General features: G+C 57.1%; 1 protein-coding gene across 2 annotated transcripts in view; it reads right to left on the bottom strand.

Moving 5' to 3' along the window:
- F11R (F11 receptor) overlaps positions 1-16,005 on the bottom strand; it is a 76,431-nt gene that overhangs the window by 58,893 nt on the left and 1,533 nt on the right. The window contains exon 1 of one of the 2 annotated variants that reach the window (XM_075908155.1): positions 1,185-1,339. The exons of the other annotated variant lie outside the window; for it this stretch is intronic. Coding sequence (XP_075764270.1) covers positions 1,185-1,242 — 58 coding nt within the window. The 5' untranslated portion in view covers positions 1,243-1,339. Of the gene's footprint in view, positions 1-1,184; positions 1,340-16,005 lie in introns of those variants that run through there. 2 annotated transcript variants of the gene reach the window in all.

The following is a 16,005-nucleotide window of genomic DNA, read 5'->3' as shown; positions in this document are numbered from 1 at the left end:
GAGAGCTTCCAGTTTCCAGAATCCCGGCTGTTCTTGTTAACACTTCTTAGAGGTATCTGTGTGTTGTCGGGTCTCTGACTATCATGATAAGGGATCTTCTGCACTGAGTATCTTTGCACAGGCCCCTCCGAGTGATTACGATAAGAAAGAACTAGTATTTTACAGACTGTTTAATTCACACAGAAAGAAACTTCTTCTCTCATTTCAGACCAAGCAAAAATTCAGAATGAAGCATCGCTAAAATCCACCCCTCTACTCTCCCGGGCCGTTTATCTGCCCAGGAGTGTTTTACACAGGTTCAAACTAAATGCTCCAAAATGAATGCTCCAAAATGCTTAGCATAACGTTCAAAGCGCAACAGCAGCACAGGCCAGCCAGGGTGGGGGTCTCAGCTGAGAAAAGGCTCCGCAACAAAACAAACGAGCTGTGAAGCAAGGAGTGAGACCCGCGAGCAAAGGCAGCCCGCCCCAAGAGATTGGGGTCCCAGCACCAGAGACAGGCAGCTCCGCGTAGAGACCCCAACGCCACCCCCCCCCCCCCCGACCATGCAATGCAGACACCCCGACTTCCCGCAACCAAAAGAAGGGTCTGATCTGCCCCTCCTCCACGCGTCCGCACTGTCCTCTCCCGCACCCCGCCCTTCCTGCCACTTCCCCGTCTGCCCTCTCCGTCCCCGCCTGCCTCACTGACCCGCCCCGTCCTCTGCCCCTTCCCAGTGCCCCTGTCTCGTCCACTCCCCCGCCCCGCTGTGTGTCCGGCCGGGCGCCGCGCTGCCCCGGGGGCCACCACCCCCCACTGCCCCCTCCATTCCCCACCCGCCCCACTAACCCTGCCCCCTCCTTCCCCCCCCGCCCACTGCCCCTGCTCCCTCTTTTTTTCCCCCACCCCCTCCTTTCCCCCCTCGCCCCCGCCCCACTGCCCCCGCCCCCTCCTTCCCCCCTCGCCCCCGCCCCACTGCCCCTGGCCCCTCCATTCCCCCCCCCCCGCCCCACTGCCCCTGGCCCATCCTCCCCTCCGTCCCACGGTTCCTCCACCCGCCACTCTGCCCGGGCGGCGCCCCCCCTCATTGTCCCTGCCTCTAGCCCCCTTCCTTTACCCCCCCCCCACTATCTCTACCCCTCCTTTCCCCACTGCCCCTGCCCCCCAAGTCTCACTGTCCCCTGGCCCCCCGGCCCGGCACTCACACGAAGCGGCGCTGAGCAGCAGGAGGTGCCACCGGCCCCACTTGCCGAGACCAGCCATCGCCGCGCTCCCAACTGTGCCAGCGAGCTCCGAGAAACACCACCCGGCGCTGCCAGAGCCTCACTGACACCGCCCGGCTCGGCCCACCGCCCGCAGGTGAGGCCCCGCCCCCCTTCCCAGGTGAGGCCCCGCCCCCGGAGCCCCATTGGATCCCGGCCCACGCCCACCCGCCCCCTGAGGCCCCGCCCCACTCCAATTGCGGTTTGGTGTAGTTCACAGAGGAGGTCGTTCACCGTGTGCGATGACTGGCTCTCGCGCCTGCAGCTCTACCCTGATTGGCTACTGGGAGCCTATAGCCTCGCCCCCTGAATTTACTCGCCTACGCCCTGCTTCTCCAGTTGCCATGGTGACAGAGGCCTCCCTCTGCTCTGTTGGACTGAACTGTCCCACAGGACACGACCCCCGCTCAGCGCTGCCGCTTATGGGGGCGGGGCTGCACCAGGGACTGAGCCCCCACGACAGAGAGGCTGTGGGAAAAAGCTGCCCCCCCCCTCCCCAGCCCAGCTCATCCCCCCAACACACAGTGTCCTGCACCAACCCCCAGCTCCTCCCCCCCACTGGGCCCTGCACCCCCCCTCCCTCCACCCAGCTCCTCCCCCCACAGAGCCCTGCACCCCCCTTCTCCCCCACCCAGCTCCTCCCCCCACAGAGCCCTGCACCCCCTTCTCCCCCACCCAGCTCTTCCCCCCACAGAGCCCTGCACCCCCTTCTCCCCCACCCAGCTCCTCCCCCCACAGAGCCCTGCACCCCCTTCTCCCCCACCCAGCTCCTCCCCCCACAGAGCCCTGCACCCCCCTTCTCCCCCACCCAGCTCCTCCCCCCACAGTGCCCTGCACCCCCCTTCTCCCCCACCCAGCTCCTCCCCCCACAGTGCTCTGCACCCCCCTTCTCCCCCACCCAGCTCCTCCCCCCACAGTGCTCTGCACCCCCCTTCTCCCCCACCCAGCTCCTCCCCCCACAGTGCTCTGCACCCCCCTTCTCCCCCACCCAGCTCCTCCCCCCACAGTGCCCTGCACCCCCCTTCTCCCCCACCCAGCTCCTCCCCCCACAGTGCCCTGCACCCCCTTCTCCCCCACCCAGCTCCTCCCCCCACAGAGCCCTGCACCCCCTTCTCCCCCACCCAGCTCCTCCCCCCACAGAGCCCTGCACCCCCCTTCTCCCCCACCCAGCTCCTCCCCCCACAGTGCCCTGCACCCCCCTTCTCCCCCACCCAGCTCCTCCCCCCACAGTGCTCTGCACCCCCCTTCTCCCCCACCCAGCTCCTCCCCCCACAGTGCTCTGCACCCCCCTTCTCCCCCACCCAGCTCCTCCCCCCACAGTGCTCTGCACCCCCCTTCTCCCCCACCCAGCTCCTCCCCCCACAGTGCCCTGCACCCCCCTTCTCCCCCACCCAGCTCCTCCCCCCACAGTGCTCTGCACCCCCCTTCTCCCCCACCCAGCTCCTCCCCCCACAGTGCTCTGCACCCCCCTTCTCCCCCACCCAGCTCCTCCCCCCACAGAGCCCTGCACCCCCTTCTCCCCCACCCAGCTCTTCCCCCCACAGAGCCCTGCACCCCCCTTCTCCCCCACCCAGCTCCTCCCCCCACAGTGCTCTGCACCCCCCTTCTCCCCCACCCAGCTCCTCCCCCCACAGAGCCCTGCACCCCCCTTCTCCCTCCACCCAGCTCCTCCCCCCACAGTGCTCTGCACCCCCCTTCTCCCCCACCCAGCTCCTCCCCCCACAGAGCCCTGCACCCCCCTTCTCCCCCACCCAGCTCCTCCCCCCACAGTGCTCTGCACCCCCCTTCTCCCCCACCCAGCTCCTCCCCCCACAGTGCTCTGCACCCCCCTTCTCCCCCACCCAGCTCCTCCCCCCACAGTGCTCTGCACCCCCCTTCTCCCCCACCCAGCTCCTCCCCCCCACTGGGGCCTGCACCCCCCTCCCTCCACCCAGCTCCTTCCCCCACAGTGCTCTGCACCCCCCTTCTCCCCCACCCAGCTCCTCCCCCCACAGTGCTCTGCACCCCCCTTCTCCCCCACCCAGCTCCTCCCCCCACAGTGCTCTGCACCCCCCTTCTCCCCCACCCAGCTCCTCCCCCCCACTGGGGCCTGCACCCCCCTCCCTCCACCCAGCTCCTTCCCCCACAGTGCTCTGCACCCCCCTTCTCCCCCACCCAGCTCCTCCCCCCACAGTGCTCTGCACCCCCCTTCTCCCCCACCCAGCTCCTCCCCCCACAGAGCCCTGCACCCCCCTTCTCCCTCCACCCAGCTCCTCCCCCCACAGTGCTCTGCACCCCCCTTCTCCCCCACCCAGCTCCTCCCCCCACAGTGCTCTGCACCCCCCTTCTCCCCCACCCAGCTCCTCCCCCCACAGTGCTCTGCACCCGCCTTCTCCCCCACCCAGCTCCTCCCCCCACAGTGCTCTGCACCCCCCTTCTACCCCACCCAGCTCCTTCCCCCACAGTGCTCTGCACCCCCCTTCTCCCCCACCCAGCTCCTCCCCCCACAGTGCTCTGCACCCGCCTTCTCCCCCACCCAGCTCCTCCCCCCACAGTGCTCTGCACCCCCCTTCTACCCCACCCAGCTCCTCCCCCCACAGTGCTCTGCACCCCCCTTCTCCCCCACCCAGCTCCTCCCCCCACAGTGCTCTGCACCCCCCTTCTCCCCCACCCAGCTCCTCCCCCCACAGAGCCCTGCACCCCCCTTCTCCCCCACCCTGCTCCTCCCCCCACAGTGCTCTGCACCCCCCTTCTCCCCCACCCAGCTCCTTCCCCCACAGTGCTCTGCACCCCCCTTCTCCCCCACCCAGCTCCTCCCCCCACAGAGCCCTGCACCCCCCTTCTCCCCCACCCAGCTCCTCCCCCCACAGTGCTCTCCACCCCCCTTCTCCTCCACCCAGCTCCTCCCCCCACAGTGCTCTGCACCCCCCTTCTCCCCCACCCAGCTCCTCCCCCCACAGAGCCCTGCACCCCCCTTCTCTCCCACCCAGCTCCTCCCCCCACAGTGCTCTGCACCCCCCTTCTCCCCCACCCAGCTCCTCCCCCCACAGTGCTCTGCACCCCCCTTCTCCCCCACCCAGCTCCTCCCCCCACAGTGCTCTGCACCCCCCTTCTCCCCCACCCAGCTCCTCCCCCCACAGTGCTCTGCACCCCCCTTCTCCCCCACCCAGCTCCTCCCCCCCACTGGGGCCTGCACCCCCCTCCCTCCACCCAGCTCCTTCCCCCACAGTGCTCTGCACCCCCCTTCTCCCCCACCCAGCTCCTCCCCCCACAGTGCTCTGCACCCCCCTTCTCCCCCACCCAGCTCCTCCCCCCACAGTGCTCTGCACCCCCCTTCTCCCCCACCCAGCTCCTCCCCCCCACTGGGGCCTGCACCCCCCTCCCTCCACCCAGCTCCTTCCCCCACAGTGCTCTGCACCCCCCTTCTCCCCCACCCAGCTCCTCCCCCCACAGAGCCCTGCACCCCCCTTCTCCCTCCACCCAGCTCCTCCCCCCACAGTGCTCTGCACCCCCCTTCTCCCCCACCCAGCTCCTCCCCCCACAGTGCTCTGCACCCCCCTTCTCCCCCACCCAGCTCCTCCCCCCACAGTGCTCTGCACCCGCCTTCTCCCCCACCCAGCTCCTCCCCCCACAGTGCTCTGCACCCCCCTTCTACCCCACCCAGCTCCTTCCCCCACAGTGCTCTGCACCCTCTTCTCCCCCACCCAGCTCCTCCCCCCACAGTGCTCTGCACCCCCCTTCTCCCCCACCCAGCTCCTCCCCCCACAGAGCCCTGCACCCCCCTTCTCCCCCACCCTGCTCCTCCCCCCACAGTGCTCTGCACCCCCCTTCTCCCCCACCCAGCTCCTTCCCCCACAGTGCTCTGCACCCCCCTTCTCCCCCACCCAGCTCCTCCCCCCACAGAGCCCTGCACCCCCCTTCTCCCCCACCCAGCTCCTCCCCCCACAGTGCTCTCCACCCCCCTTCTCCCCCACCCAGCTCCTCCCCCCACAGAGCCCTGCACCCCCCTTCTCCCCCACCCAGCTCCTCCCCCCCACAGTGCTCTGCACCCCCCTTCTCCCCCACCCAGCTCCTCCCCCCACAGAGCCCTGCACCCCCCTTCTCTCCCACCCAGCTCCTCCCCCCACAGTGCTCTGCACCCTCTTCTCCCCCACCCAGCTCCTTCCCCCACAGTGCTCTGCACCCCCCTTCTCCCCCACCCAGCTCCTCCCCCCACAGTGCCCTGCACCCCCCTTCTCCCCCACCCAGCTCCTCCCCCCACAGTGCTCTGCACCCCCCTTCTCCCCCACCCAGCTCCTTCCCCCACAGTGCTCTGCACCCTCTTCTCCCCCACCCAGCTCCTCCCCCCACAGTGCCCTGCACCCCCTTGTCTCCCACCCAGCTCCTCCCCCCACAGTGCTCTGCACCCCCCTTCTCCCTCACCCAGCTCCTCCCCCCACAGTGCTCTGCACCCCCCTTCTCCCTCCACCCAGCTCCTCCCCCCACAGAGCCCTGCACCCCCCTTCTCCCCCACCCAGCTCCTCCCCCCCACAGTGCTCTGCACCCCCCTTCTCCCCCACCCAGCTCCTCCCCCCACAGAGCCCTGCACCCCCCTTCTCTCCCACCCAGCTCCTCCCCCCACAGTGCTCTGCACCCTCTTCTCCCCCACCCAGCTCCTTCCCCCACAGTGCTCTGCACCCCCCTTCTCCCCCACCCAGCTCCTCCCCCCACAGTGCCCTGCACCCCCCTTCTCCCCCACCCAGCTCCTCCCCCCACAGTGCTCTGCACCCCCCTTCTCCCCCACCCAGCTCCTTCCCCCACAGTGCTCTGCACCCTCTTCTCCCCCACCCAGCTCCTCCCCCCACAGTGCCCTGCACCCCCTTGTCTCCCACCCAGCTCCTCCCCCCACAGTGCTCTGCACCCCCCTTCTCCCTCACCCAGCTCCTCCCCCCACAGTGCTCTGCACCCCCCTTCTCCCTCCACCCAGCTCCTCCCCCCACAGAGCCCTTCACCCTCCTTTTCCCCCACCCAGCTCCTCCCCCCACAGTGCCCTGCACCCCCCTTCTCCCCCACCCAGCTCCTCCCCCCACAGTGCTCTGCACCCCCCTTCTCCCCCACCCAGCTCCTTCCCCCACAGTGCTCTGCACCCCCTTCTCCCCCACCCAGCTCCTCCCCCCACAGTGCCCTGCACCCCCCTTCTCCCCCACCCAGCTCCTCCCCCCACAGTGCTCTGCACCCCCCTTCTCCCCCACCCAGCTCCTCCCCCACAGTGCTCTGCACCCCCCTTCTCCCCCACCCAGCTCCTCCCCCCACAATGCTCTGCACCCCCCTTCTCCCCCACCCAGCTCCTCCCCCCACAGAGCTCTGCACCCCCCTTCTACCCCACCCAGCTCCTCCCCCCACAGAGCCCTGCACCCCCCTTCTCCCCCACCCAGCTCCTCCCCCCACAGAGCCCTTCACCCCCCTTCTCCCCCACCCAGCTCCTCCCCCCACAGAATCCTGCACCCACCTTTTTCTCCACCCAGCTCCTCCCCCCACAGAGCCCTTCACCCTCCTTTTCCCCCACCCAGCTCCTCCCCCCACAGTGCCCTGCACCCCCCTTCTCCCCCACCCAGCTCCTCCCCCCACAGTGCTCTGCACCCCCCTTCTCCCCCACCCAGCTCCTCCCCCCACAGAGCCCTTCACCCTCCTTTTCCCCCACCCAGCTCCTCCCCCCACAGAGCTCTGCACCCCCCTTCTCCCCCACCCAGCTCCTCCCCCCACAGAGCCCTGCACCCCCCTTCTCCCCCACCCAGCTCCTTCCCCCACAGAGCCCTGCACCCCCCTTTTCCCCCACCCAGCTCCTCCCCCCACAGAGCCCTGCACCCCCTTCTCCCCCCACCCAGCTCCTCCCCCCACAGAGCCCTACACCCCCTTTCTCCCTCCACCCAGCTTCTCCCCCCACAGTGCTCTGCACCTCACTTCTCCCCCCACCCAGCTCCTCCCCCCACAGAGCCCTGCACCCTCCTTCTCCCCCCACCCAGCTCATTGCCCCACAGAGCCCTGCACCCACCTTCTCCCTTCCCCCCGACCAGCTCATTCCCCCTCACAGTGCCCTGCACCCACCTTCTCTTCCCCGCCCCTCTCATCCCCCCAGAGTGCCCTGCACCTAGCTCGTAATCCTACTGGTCACCCCATTCATCTTGCCCGCAACCACCTCCCCCATGGCCTTGCATCCCCTTGTAGCTCAAGGTCCCCTAATCTGGCTCATTGCCCACTTCCACTGTGGCCCAGTTAGCTGTCTGGGCAGGTGATCTCTCCCTCCTGCACCACACTGGCCAGTCTTCTTCCCCAGCCCCAACATCTCGCTCTGCTGCACTCACTCCTCCCCCTGGACTTCTAACACTCCTGTCATCTGAAGAAGTGGGCTATGCCCATAAAAGCTCATGATACCAGCTACATGTTTTGTTAGTCTTTAAGGTGCTTGTAGTCTATTGCTGATTTTTAATTTTTTTCCTCCCCTGTGGAATCTCATTCCCAAGCCCAACCCCTCTCTCTGCCTCTCTGTGATGGCGGAAGGGGAGGGGGAGAGAAGGGGTGATCTGGATGTTGGAGAGAAGCCCCTCTTTCTTACAGTCTGACCCTATCTCAATTCGAGACGCCAAGAGCGGGTCTGAGCCAGCCAACGCAAACAAATCCCAGGTGGCAGCAGCAGCAGCGTAACCACATGTGCAAAAGAAACAGATTTCCCCTCCCCTGGGGAAGGAAATTTGACATTTAGGAAATGTTACCTGCGGAGTGGAAAGGTTTCTTTTCAGGAACCTTGAAATGTGTCAATCTTGACAAATCATCTTATGTAACCTAACACACTGAATATGTCACATACACAGATACTATATAGAGACCACGGCAATGAGGTCAGGGATTTATGGGCAGACTTTATAGGTATGGGGAAATAATTTGGCCGAACCAGAGAATTTGCCAGACCACAGGAGGTCGCTGCTTGCTGGGATGTCAGAAGACATTTTAGGGGTAAATTAGAGCTAAATAATAGCACAGAACACTCAGAGCCAGAACTGGTGGTTGTAAACAAACTTTATGGGACTGAAGGGAAACTTGGCCACACCCATGATAAACAGACATTCAGCTAACTAACATCATGCCAGAACCCTGGATGTTGCCAATCCAGAAAATGCTGGATTAGAGAGGTTCGACATGAATTTTACATTGCAAATATAATGGAATTTAATACATTTCTGAAAAACATTTTGATTTGGACAAAACTGCATATTCCAACAGAAATTTCCTCTGAAATTTTTTTACCCAGCTCTACTCTCAGGATATGAAGTTCTTCTTAAAGCCCCAACTTCTGAGGTTGTATCATGGAGCACTTTTTTAGAAAAAGGAAGTTTCTAGTCATCACAATTGCAGAGAAAAGTTTGAAAATAAATTATTAGAAAACAAGGCAAATTTAAAATGTATTTTAAAAATCTTACGATTTTTAAGCCATTCTTCTGCCTTTTTCAGCCTGACTCATGATTTTCAAAAACTTGAGACTCAAGCTAAACTGCTCAAGTTAAAGCCTAGGGTGAACCCTAGGTGTAAGTACTTGTTAAAATCTACACTGTCTAGTGTACACTAAACTTTAGATGACAGGTGCTAACAACACACCTGCTGTCCTACTCTTGACAAGACCTCTGTCTCCATCTTTCCAAATCAAAATAAAAATGCTGATCCCCCAGTACCGAGGGAACTCTGAGAATTTTGCTTACAAATGCTGCTTTGTGTGGGAGCATTTGCTGGTGCAGTCCAAGTCAGAGACTTGCGTGCTCTTTGCGCAGTGCTTGTGGGAGAAGCTTCACTCATCTCACAGACTGGAGAGCATTCCCTAGGTCTCTGGGGTATGTGCTGAGGGAGGCCTCACATGTGCTTGGAAATGGTGTGCCTGTATTTTAGCTGTTGCCATGTAACACAAAGCAAACACTCAGATATTGGCAAGGGAGACTGTAACAAGCCCTAGGAGAAGTAGAGAGAGTCCTTGGGGAGTGTTGGACAGGACCACAAATTCACATTCACAGGAAAAGCGTGTGTATGCGTGTGTGTATGTAACACATAAAGAAATATGTAAGGTACATATAACAGCAGTGAGTGTGTATAAATACCCAGCAAGATACTAAGTGTGCAAGTGTTTCCTTTTCCCCCACAATGTAATCTTGGGGGTGGGGAGGACTGCACAAAGGAATCAGCCAGAGAATCAGCCAATTGGTATAATCAGCCAAATGTTTACACTTCATTCCTCTTTCGAGAGAGGAATGGAAATGTAGACATCCGAAATTGCAAATTAAGCAGGGATTGAAATATCCCGTGCTTCATTTGCATAATTGTGTACGGCCGCTATTTCAAAATACCTTATTTCGAAATAGTGACTGTACACGATTATGCAAATGAAGAGCGAGATATTTAAATCCTTGCTTCATTTGCAATTTCAGATGTCTTCATTTGCATTCCTCTCTTGAAAGAGGAATGAAGTGTAGACATACCCTCAGAGAACTTTCTGCTGTTTTGTCTGGATTTTCTCTGCCCTGTCATGATTGGCTGTTTGTGCCAGTCCTTCCCTTCCTCCAAAGTCTCTTCACCGAGTCTGCACAGCAAAATGGCAAAAGAAATTCAGTATGATTAATGCAAAGTGATGCACATAGGAAAATATAATCCCAACTCTACATAACCAATGATTAGGTCTAAATTAGCTGCTACCATTCAAACAACAGATTTTGGAATCTGAAAACGCCCCCTAACTGTGCCATAGGAGTGAAGAAACTTAACAGAATATTAAGAACAAATAGAAAGATTTAACACTGTCTTCAGTTCCAGTCACCCACCTCAAAATATCTACTATATATTTGACAAAGTTTGTCTGATTGTGTGTCTTCCTCTCTGACTACATCTTCACAGTGAGTTCTTCCAGTAGAAAATATGTTAACGAGTCCCTCATTAGCATAAATCACAATCTCCTTAGCATATTTTCTGCCATTTCTTTTTGCGCACCCGGTTTTTGTGCAAAAAGAAGCAGTGTGGATGGGAGTTTTGCTCCTTTCACTGCTGCAATTTCAGAGACCCCCAGCACAGCAAGAGGAAGGCGGAGCTGCCCCTCCCCAGATAAGGGGGGGTGAATCATTGAGGCGGGGACGGGGAGAGCATGGAAGCCCCAGGGTAGGGGGCAGGAAGGAGTCACATGAAGGATCACTTGCAGAGGTCACATGTCCCCCGTTAGCTACTACCCCCCATCCAGTAAGAAATGGATTCCACTTGCACCACTGGGTAAGTGTGACGTACCAGGACTCAATAGATCAGTGAGGCATTGTGTCACCCTGCAATCCTGAGTGCTTTACAGCACCTTATTGCAGTACCTCCCATATGGGCTAGTTACAAACAGCCTTCCTGCATTCAAGCCACACACTCAGGCTAAGTCTACTCTACAGGGGTTTTGCACAAAAACCCACGGAGTGTCCACACCTCAAGAGCATTTTTGCAGAAGAAAATTTTACAGTGACTCGACAGGACAGAGGGGTTATTGCGGTACAAGTATTCCTTTTTTCTACAAGGAATAACTCCTTTTTGCACAAGAGCTCTTGAGTAGAAAGATGTGTGTGGGCAAGAAATGGCGTTTTTTTGCCTATCGGAAGAAGCACAGGTGCCTTGGTAGCCATTCTGTTAATGGCAATCAGAGCTTTCTTGCAAGAGAGCATCCATGCAGTTTGGATGTTCTCTTGCGCAAAAGTGCATTGCTTTTCCGATGTGCTTTTGTAGCGTGGACGCACTCTTGCTCAAGAAGCCTGCAGTGTAGACGTAGCCTGAGTGTCTGTGTGTAACTGCAACCTGCCTTCCACATCTGGGTTACACACTGGCTCTTACCAGCCTTGGTTATACCACAGGAGGGTCACAACATGCTCCCAGTCCCAGATTTTCCCACAGAAATAAAGGTCTTATACTGTGTAGCCCTCTCCGACAGTCCAAATATATTGTTTGCCATTCCTTTAAAGGAATAATGTACGCCAGCTTACCACCTTAAATGGAGTTACTCAGACATATTAACTTAAACATGCTGGATTGGATAAAACAATAAAACAAGTTTATTAACTACTATGGGTATGTCTACACTACCCCGCTAGTTCGAACTAGCGGGGTAATGTATGCATACCGCACTTGCTAATGAAGCCCGGGATTTGAATTTCCCGGGCTTCATTAGCATAAGCGGGGAGCCGCCATTTTTAAATCCCCGCTGCTTCGAACCCCGTGTAGCGCGGCTACACGGGGCTCGAACTAGGTAGTTCGGACTAGGGTCCTATTCCGAACTACCGTTACTCCTCGTGAAACGAGGTGTACCGGTAGTTCGGAATAGGCACCCTAGTCCGAACTACCTAGTTCGAGCCCCGTGTAGCCGCGCTACACGGGGTTCGAAGCAGCGGGGATTTAAAAATGGCGGCTCCCCGCTTATGCTAATGAAGCCCGGGAAATTCAAATCCCGGGCTTCATTAGCAAGTGCGGTATGCATACATTACCCCGCTAGTTCGAACTAGCGGGGTAGTGTAGACATACCCAAAGAGATTTTTGAGTGCAAGCGCTAAGGCATAAGAGTCAGGAACAACAAGAAGAAACATAATAAAATGCTTTCTAGTGCTTAACACGATATATATGAGCTTTAAAGCAAAGTTTCTCACCACATGCTTCCAATAGCATTACTGACCAAACTCTTCAAGTTGGGACCCCTCCCCCAGCCTAATGGTTGCTTCTTTTGTTGTCTGAGACACAAAGAATGAGGTGGGCAAAGTAATCATGGGGTGTTTTAGGGATGTTGGTTCCTCCTTTTAATAGTTGCAGTCCCCTTCTTGAAAAATATTTCCAGCTAAGAACCTGGAGACAAAGAGGCTGTGTTGAAGGAAATACCCTGGTAGAGTACCCTAAACGTGAAATAAAATACGCAATTTGCACTATGCAAATTGCGTATCTTATTTCAAATCTATTTTAAAATAGCTTATTGTGAAATTATTGTGAGTTATTGTGAATTATTGTGAGTTATCAGGATGCCAAAATAGCACGCCCATTATTCTGAAAAATATTTTGACATAATGGGTGGCTTGTGTAGACACGGGATGGCCGTGCAGTGTAGACATACCCATAGGTTTTATCCCCTGTGTATGGCATGCAGGGTATCCTTTTGTTTCCTCCCTCCCCCCTTTCTGCTTGATGACTCTGTTTACAGCTGAAATACAAATTACGGCAAACACATATTGTTAGGACAGACCTGTTTGCCAACTTCTGCCTGGGCAGGGCAGTGAGCTTTGGAACATGTCCTGATAACATCCTTTAGGGGAATCATGTTACCTCACACACCATGTTGCTATATACATTTCACCCGGTCAGTACTAACCAGACAGTTATGAGTTTTCAGGTGACACCACACAAGGCATACTCTGTAAAAAGATTATTACAGTGGTGTGTAGGGTGTGACTACAGAGGTGCATTCCATCACAGTATGAAACAGTTTCTGTATGACAAAAGATTTAAAAACCTGGGACCTTTCAGCCTGGAAAAGATAAATAAGGGAGTGTGGCGTAGTGGGGGTGCTGTCTGCTCTGTAACCCGGGGTCCCTCTGTGCTTTGAGGTGTGATTCCCACTGACTCACCCACATGTTGTGATGTAGTGTCAGTACCTTGCTGGTTGCTGTGCTTGGGTTGTGGGCTGTGAATGACCCCTACCAGCCTCTGCCTGTGAACACTGCCCAGCAGGTGGGCTGCTTAGTCAGGTAGACAAAGACGCAACCAGTCAGAGGAGTCGGGGCAGCCAGGAAACTAGGGAAGTGAGTGTTCAGGGGAAGGGTCAGTCTTGGGCTGGAATCATGAAGGAACCAGTCTAAGGAGGGGGCTGGAATCTAGGGCCCCAGGGACCCCCTCTCAAGGGGTCTGAGGCATCCTGGCCCAGACTCCTGAAGACTCATCACGTCTATGCTGTGCTGAATCCTGGAGAAGCAATAAATCCCCTCTATTCTACCAGCTGGCGGAGTCTGTTCTTGCTGCTACGGGGGTGCAGTGTTGGGGAACCCCTACACGTCATCACGGGGGGATATGATAGAAGCCTATAAAACCAGGAATAGTGTTGGGCAAGTGCTTTTGCATAACATAAGAACCAAGGATCACCCAATGAAATGAATAGGAAGCAGGTGTAAACAAACAAAAGGACGTACTTCTTCTTCCCACTGCTTCCTTGGGTTCTGAAACGTATTCCAACACAGATTTTCATTTTCTTCCCATTTTAGTGTGTTACATCATTATCTGCTATTAGTTTGAAATGTGTACGTGAAGGACATGAGATTCAGCGGTTTGTTCAGATGCACATACATATCAGAGTTTGTGTGCATGCTTGTCTGTTTATTGTGTGCATCTTCTACTACACTTTCTCTTATTTCAACAAAAACAACAGGGAGTCCTGTGGCACCTTAAAGACTTAGGGTATGTCTACACTACCCCCCTAGTTCAAACTAGGGGGGGTAATGTAGTCATACAGAGTTGCAAATGAAGCCCGGGATTTGAATTTCCCGGGCTTCATTTGCATAAAGCCGGCCGGCGCCATTTTTAAATGCCAGCTAGGTCAGACCCCGTGCCACGCGGCTACACGCAGCACGGACTAGCTAGTTCGGATTAGGCTTCCTAATCCGAACTAGCTGTACACCTCGTTCCACGTTCCTCATTCCACGAGGCGTACAGCTAGTTCGGATAGGAAGCCTAATCCGAACTAGCTAGTCCGTGCCGCGTGTAGCCGCGTGGCACGGGGTCCGACCTAGCCGGCATTTAAAAATGGTGCCGGACGGCTTTATGCAAATGAAGCCCAGGAAATTCAAATCCCGGGCTTCATTTGCAACTCCGTATGACTACATTACCCCCCCTAGTTCAAACTAGGGGGGTAGTGTAGACATACCCTTACTGATTTACTAGGGAATAAGTTGTCATGGGTAAACCCCATATCTGATGACACGGGTTTTATCCACAAAGCTTATGCCCTAATAAATCTGTTAGTCTCTACAGTGCTACAAGACTGCTCATTGTTTTGCAGATACCAACTAACACGGCTACTCCTCTGAGGCCTTACTTCAACAGGCAGCTTTGCATATATACACCCACTAATGTCTGATCATAATATACATTGATAATGCAATATATTGTGTTTTTCTAATAAAACAAGTTTTTATCTATTGGAATGATAAAAAGTAGAGTGGGAGTCAGAAAAAAAAGAATAATGCTGTTTGTAAAATCCAGGGCATTTTCAGTAAAAATAGATGTAAACTGAACACAATGGAACTTATGGATGTAGAGCAAATTGACCCTTGAGGGCATGCTGACCTCTGATGGTCATTGCTAGACAGACAAGCTAAAAAAATACAGAATACTTTTCCCTTTGTTACAAGATTTATACATGGATTCCTGAGCTTCACAACACTCGGGTGGTAGAATTGTTACGCTCACCCCTAGTTTATAGACACCACAGAGAGATTAGTTATTTTCGTGATCTGGGGGAAAATATGTGGCAGAACCATGCATTATCATGAGCATTGGACATTTTCAGCCAAGATCAGGGCTGTGAGAGGTTCTCCCATCATTATAGGTGAACTCCCACACTTTCCTTATTAGAAAAGGAAGAATGTGTCCACATCCTTACTATAATGGGGGCTCCAGAACTGGCTGTAACACTCCAGATGTGGCCTCACCAGAGCCGAATAAAGGGGAACAATCACTTCCCTAGATCTACTGGCAATATTCTTCCTAATGCACCCTAATATGCCGTAAGCCTTCTTGGCTATAAGGGCCCACTGTTGTTGACTCATATCCAGCTTCTTATACACAGCATGGAGCCACTGTGTTCTGTTTTATGCCCTTAGTCCATGTGCTTGGACAATGCAAATCCAGGCATATCTGGTGGGCACAGCTGAGTCCCCAGGCAAGGTTGAGCATTTGGCCTGCTGCAGCCTCATTTTATGTCTGGTATTTTCTCAATTTGTTTCCTGGACAGAACCCTCAAATACTGGACTGTCCTGTTCAAAACCAGACTCTTGGCAACCAGGGCCGGCCCCCGGGTGCAGGGCACATGCGCAGGCCCACCCGTGAGGTGTGAGCCCGTCCCCGTCCCCCAGCATGCACGGGCCCGCCCCCGGGGCGCACGGCGCATGTGCTGCCGAGCCCGGCCCAGCCAGTGCTGCTAGCGCACGTGCCGGGCCATGCATGGCCCCGCAGCTGTAGAGGCAAGGGCACTGCTGTCCGGCGCTGCGGGGCCGGCGCTGCAGGAGCCGGGCGCGCGGCTCCTGATGGCAGCTGCAAGGGACACCGCGCGCCCCTTACAGCTGCCATCAGGTGCCCCCCCCCGTGGGTTGGCACCCTGGGCAGCTGCCCGGCTCGCCCATGGCTCTGTCTGGCCCGGTTGGCAACCCTACCTGGTGCTCTGGTGAGCAGCATAACTGGAGCCTGCCTTGGGGCTCTGGAAAGCCAGCATGTGCCATGACTGCAGCCTGCCCTGACCCCAGAGCTTTGGTGGGCAGTGTGGCCCCAGCTTCCCCTGGCCCTGGAGCGCCAGAGTGGAGAGCCAGAACTGGAAGGTGCAGCACCAGCCTCCCTGGGCCGGGCATGCTGGCCAGATCCCTGACCAGGAAACAACTCCCCTCCTCGCAGCTGATCCACCAGCCCCAGCACTGGGAAGACAGGCAGCATGGCCCCAAGCCTCTGGTACCCAACAGCAGGCTTGCTTGCCAGCCTTTAGAATCATAGGAGCCTAGGGCTGGAA

This window comes from Pelodiscus sinensis, chromosome 24 (assembly GCF_049634645.1).
Source record: "Pelodiscus sinensis isolate JC-2024 chromosome 24, ASM4963464v1, whole genome shotgun sequence".
In the NCBI taxonomy this organism is placed as follows: domain Eukaryota; kingdom Metazoa; phylum Chordata; order Testudines; family Trionychidae; genus Pelodiscus; species Pelodiscus sinensis.
The sequence above is the reverse complement of the archived record's forward strand: the minus strand, read 5'-3'. Positions and strand labels throughout refer to the sequence as shown.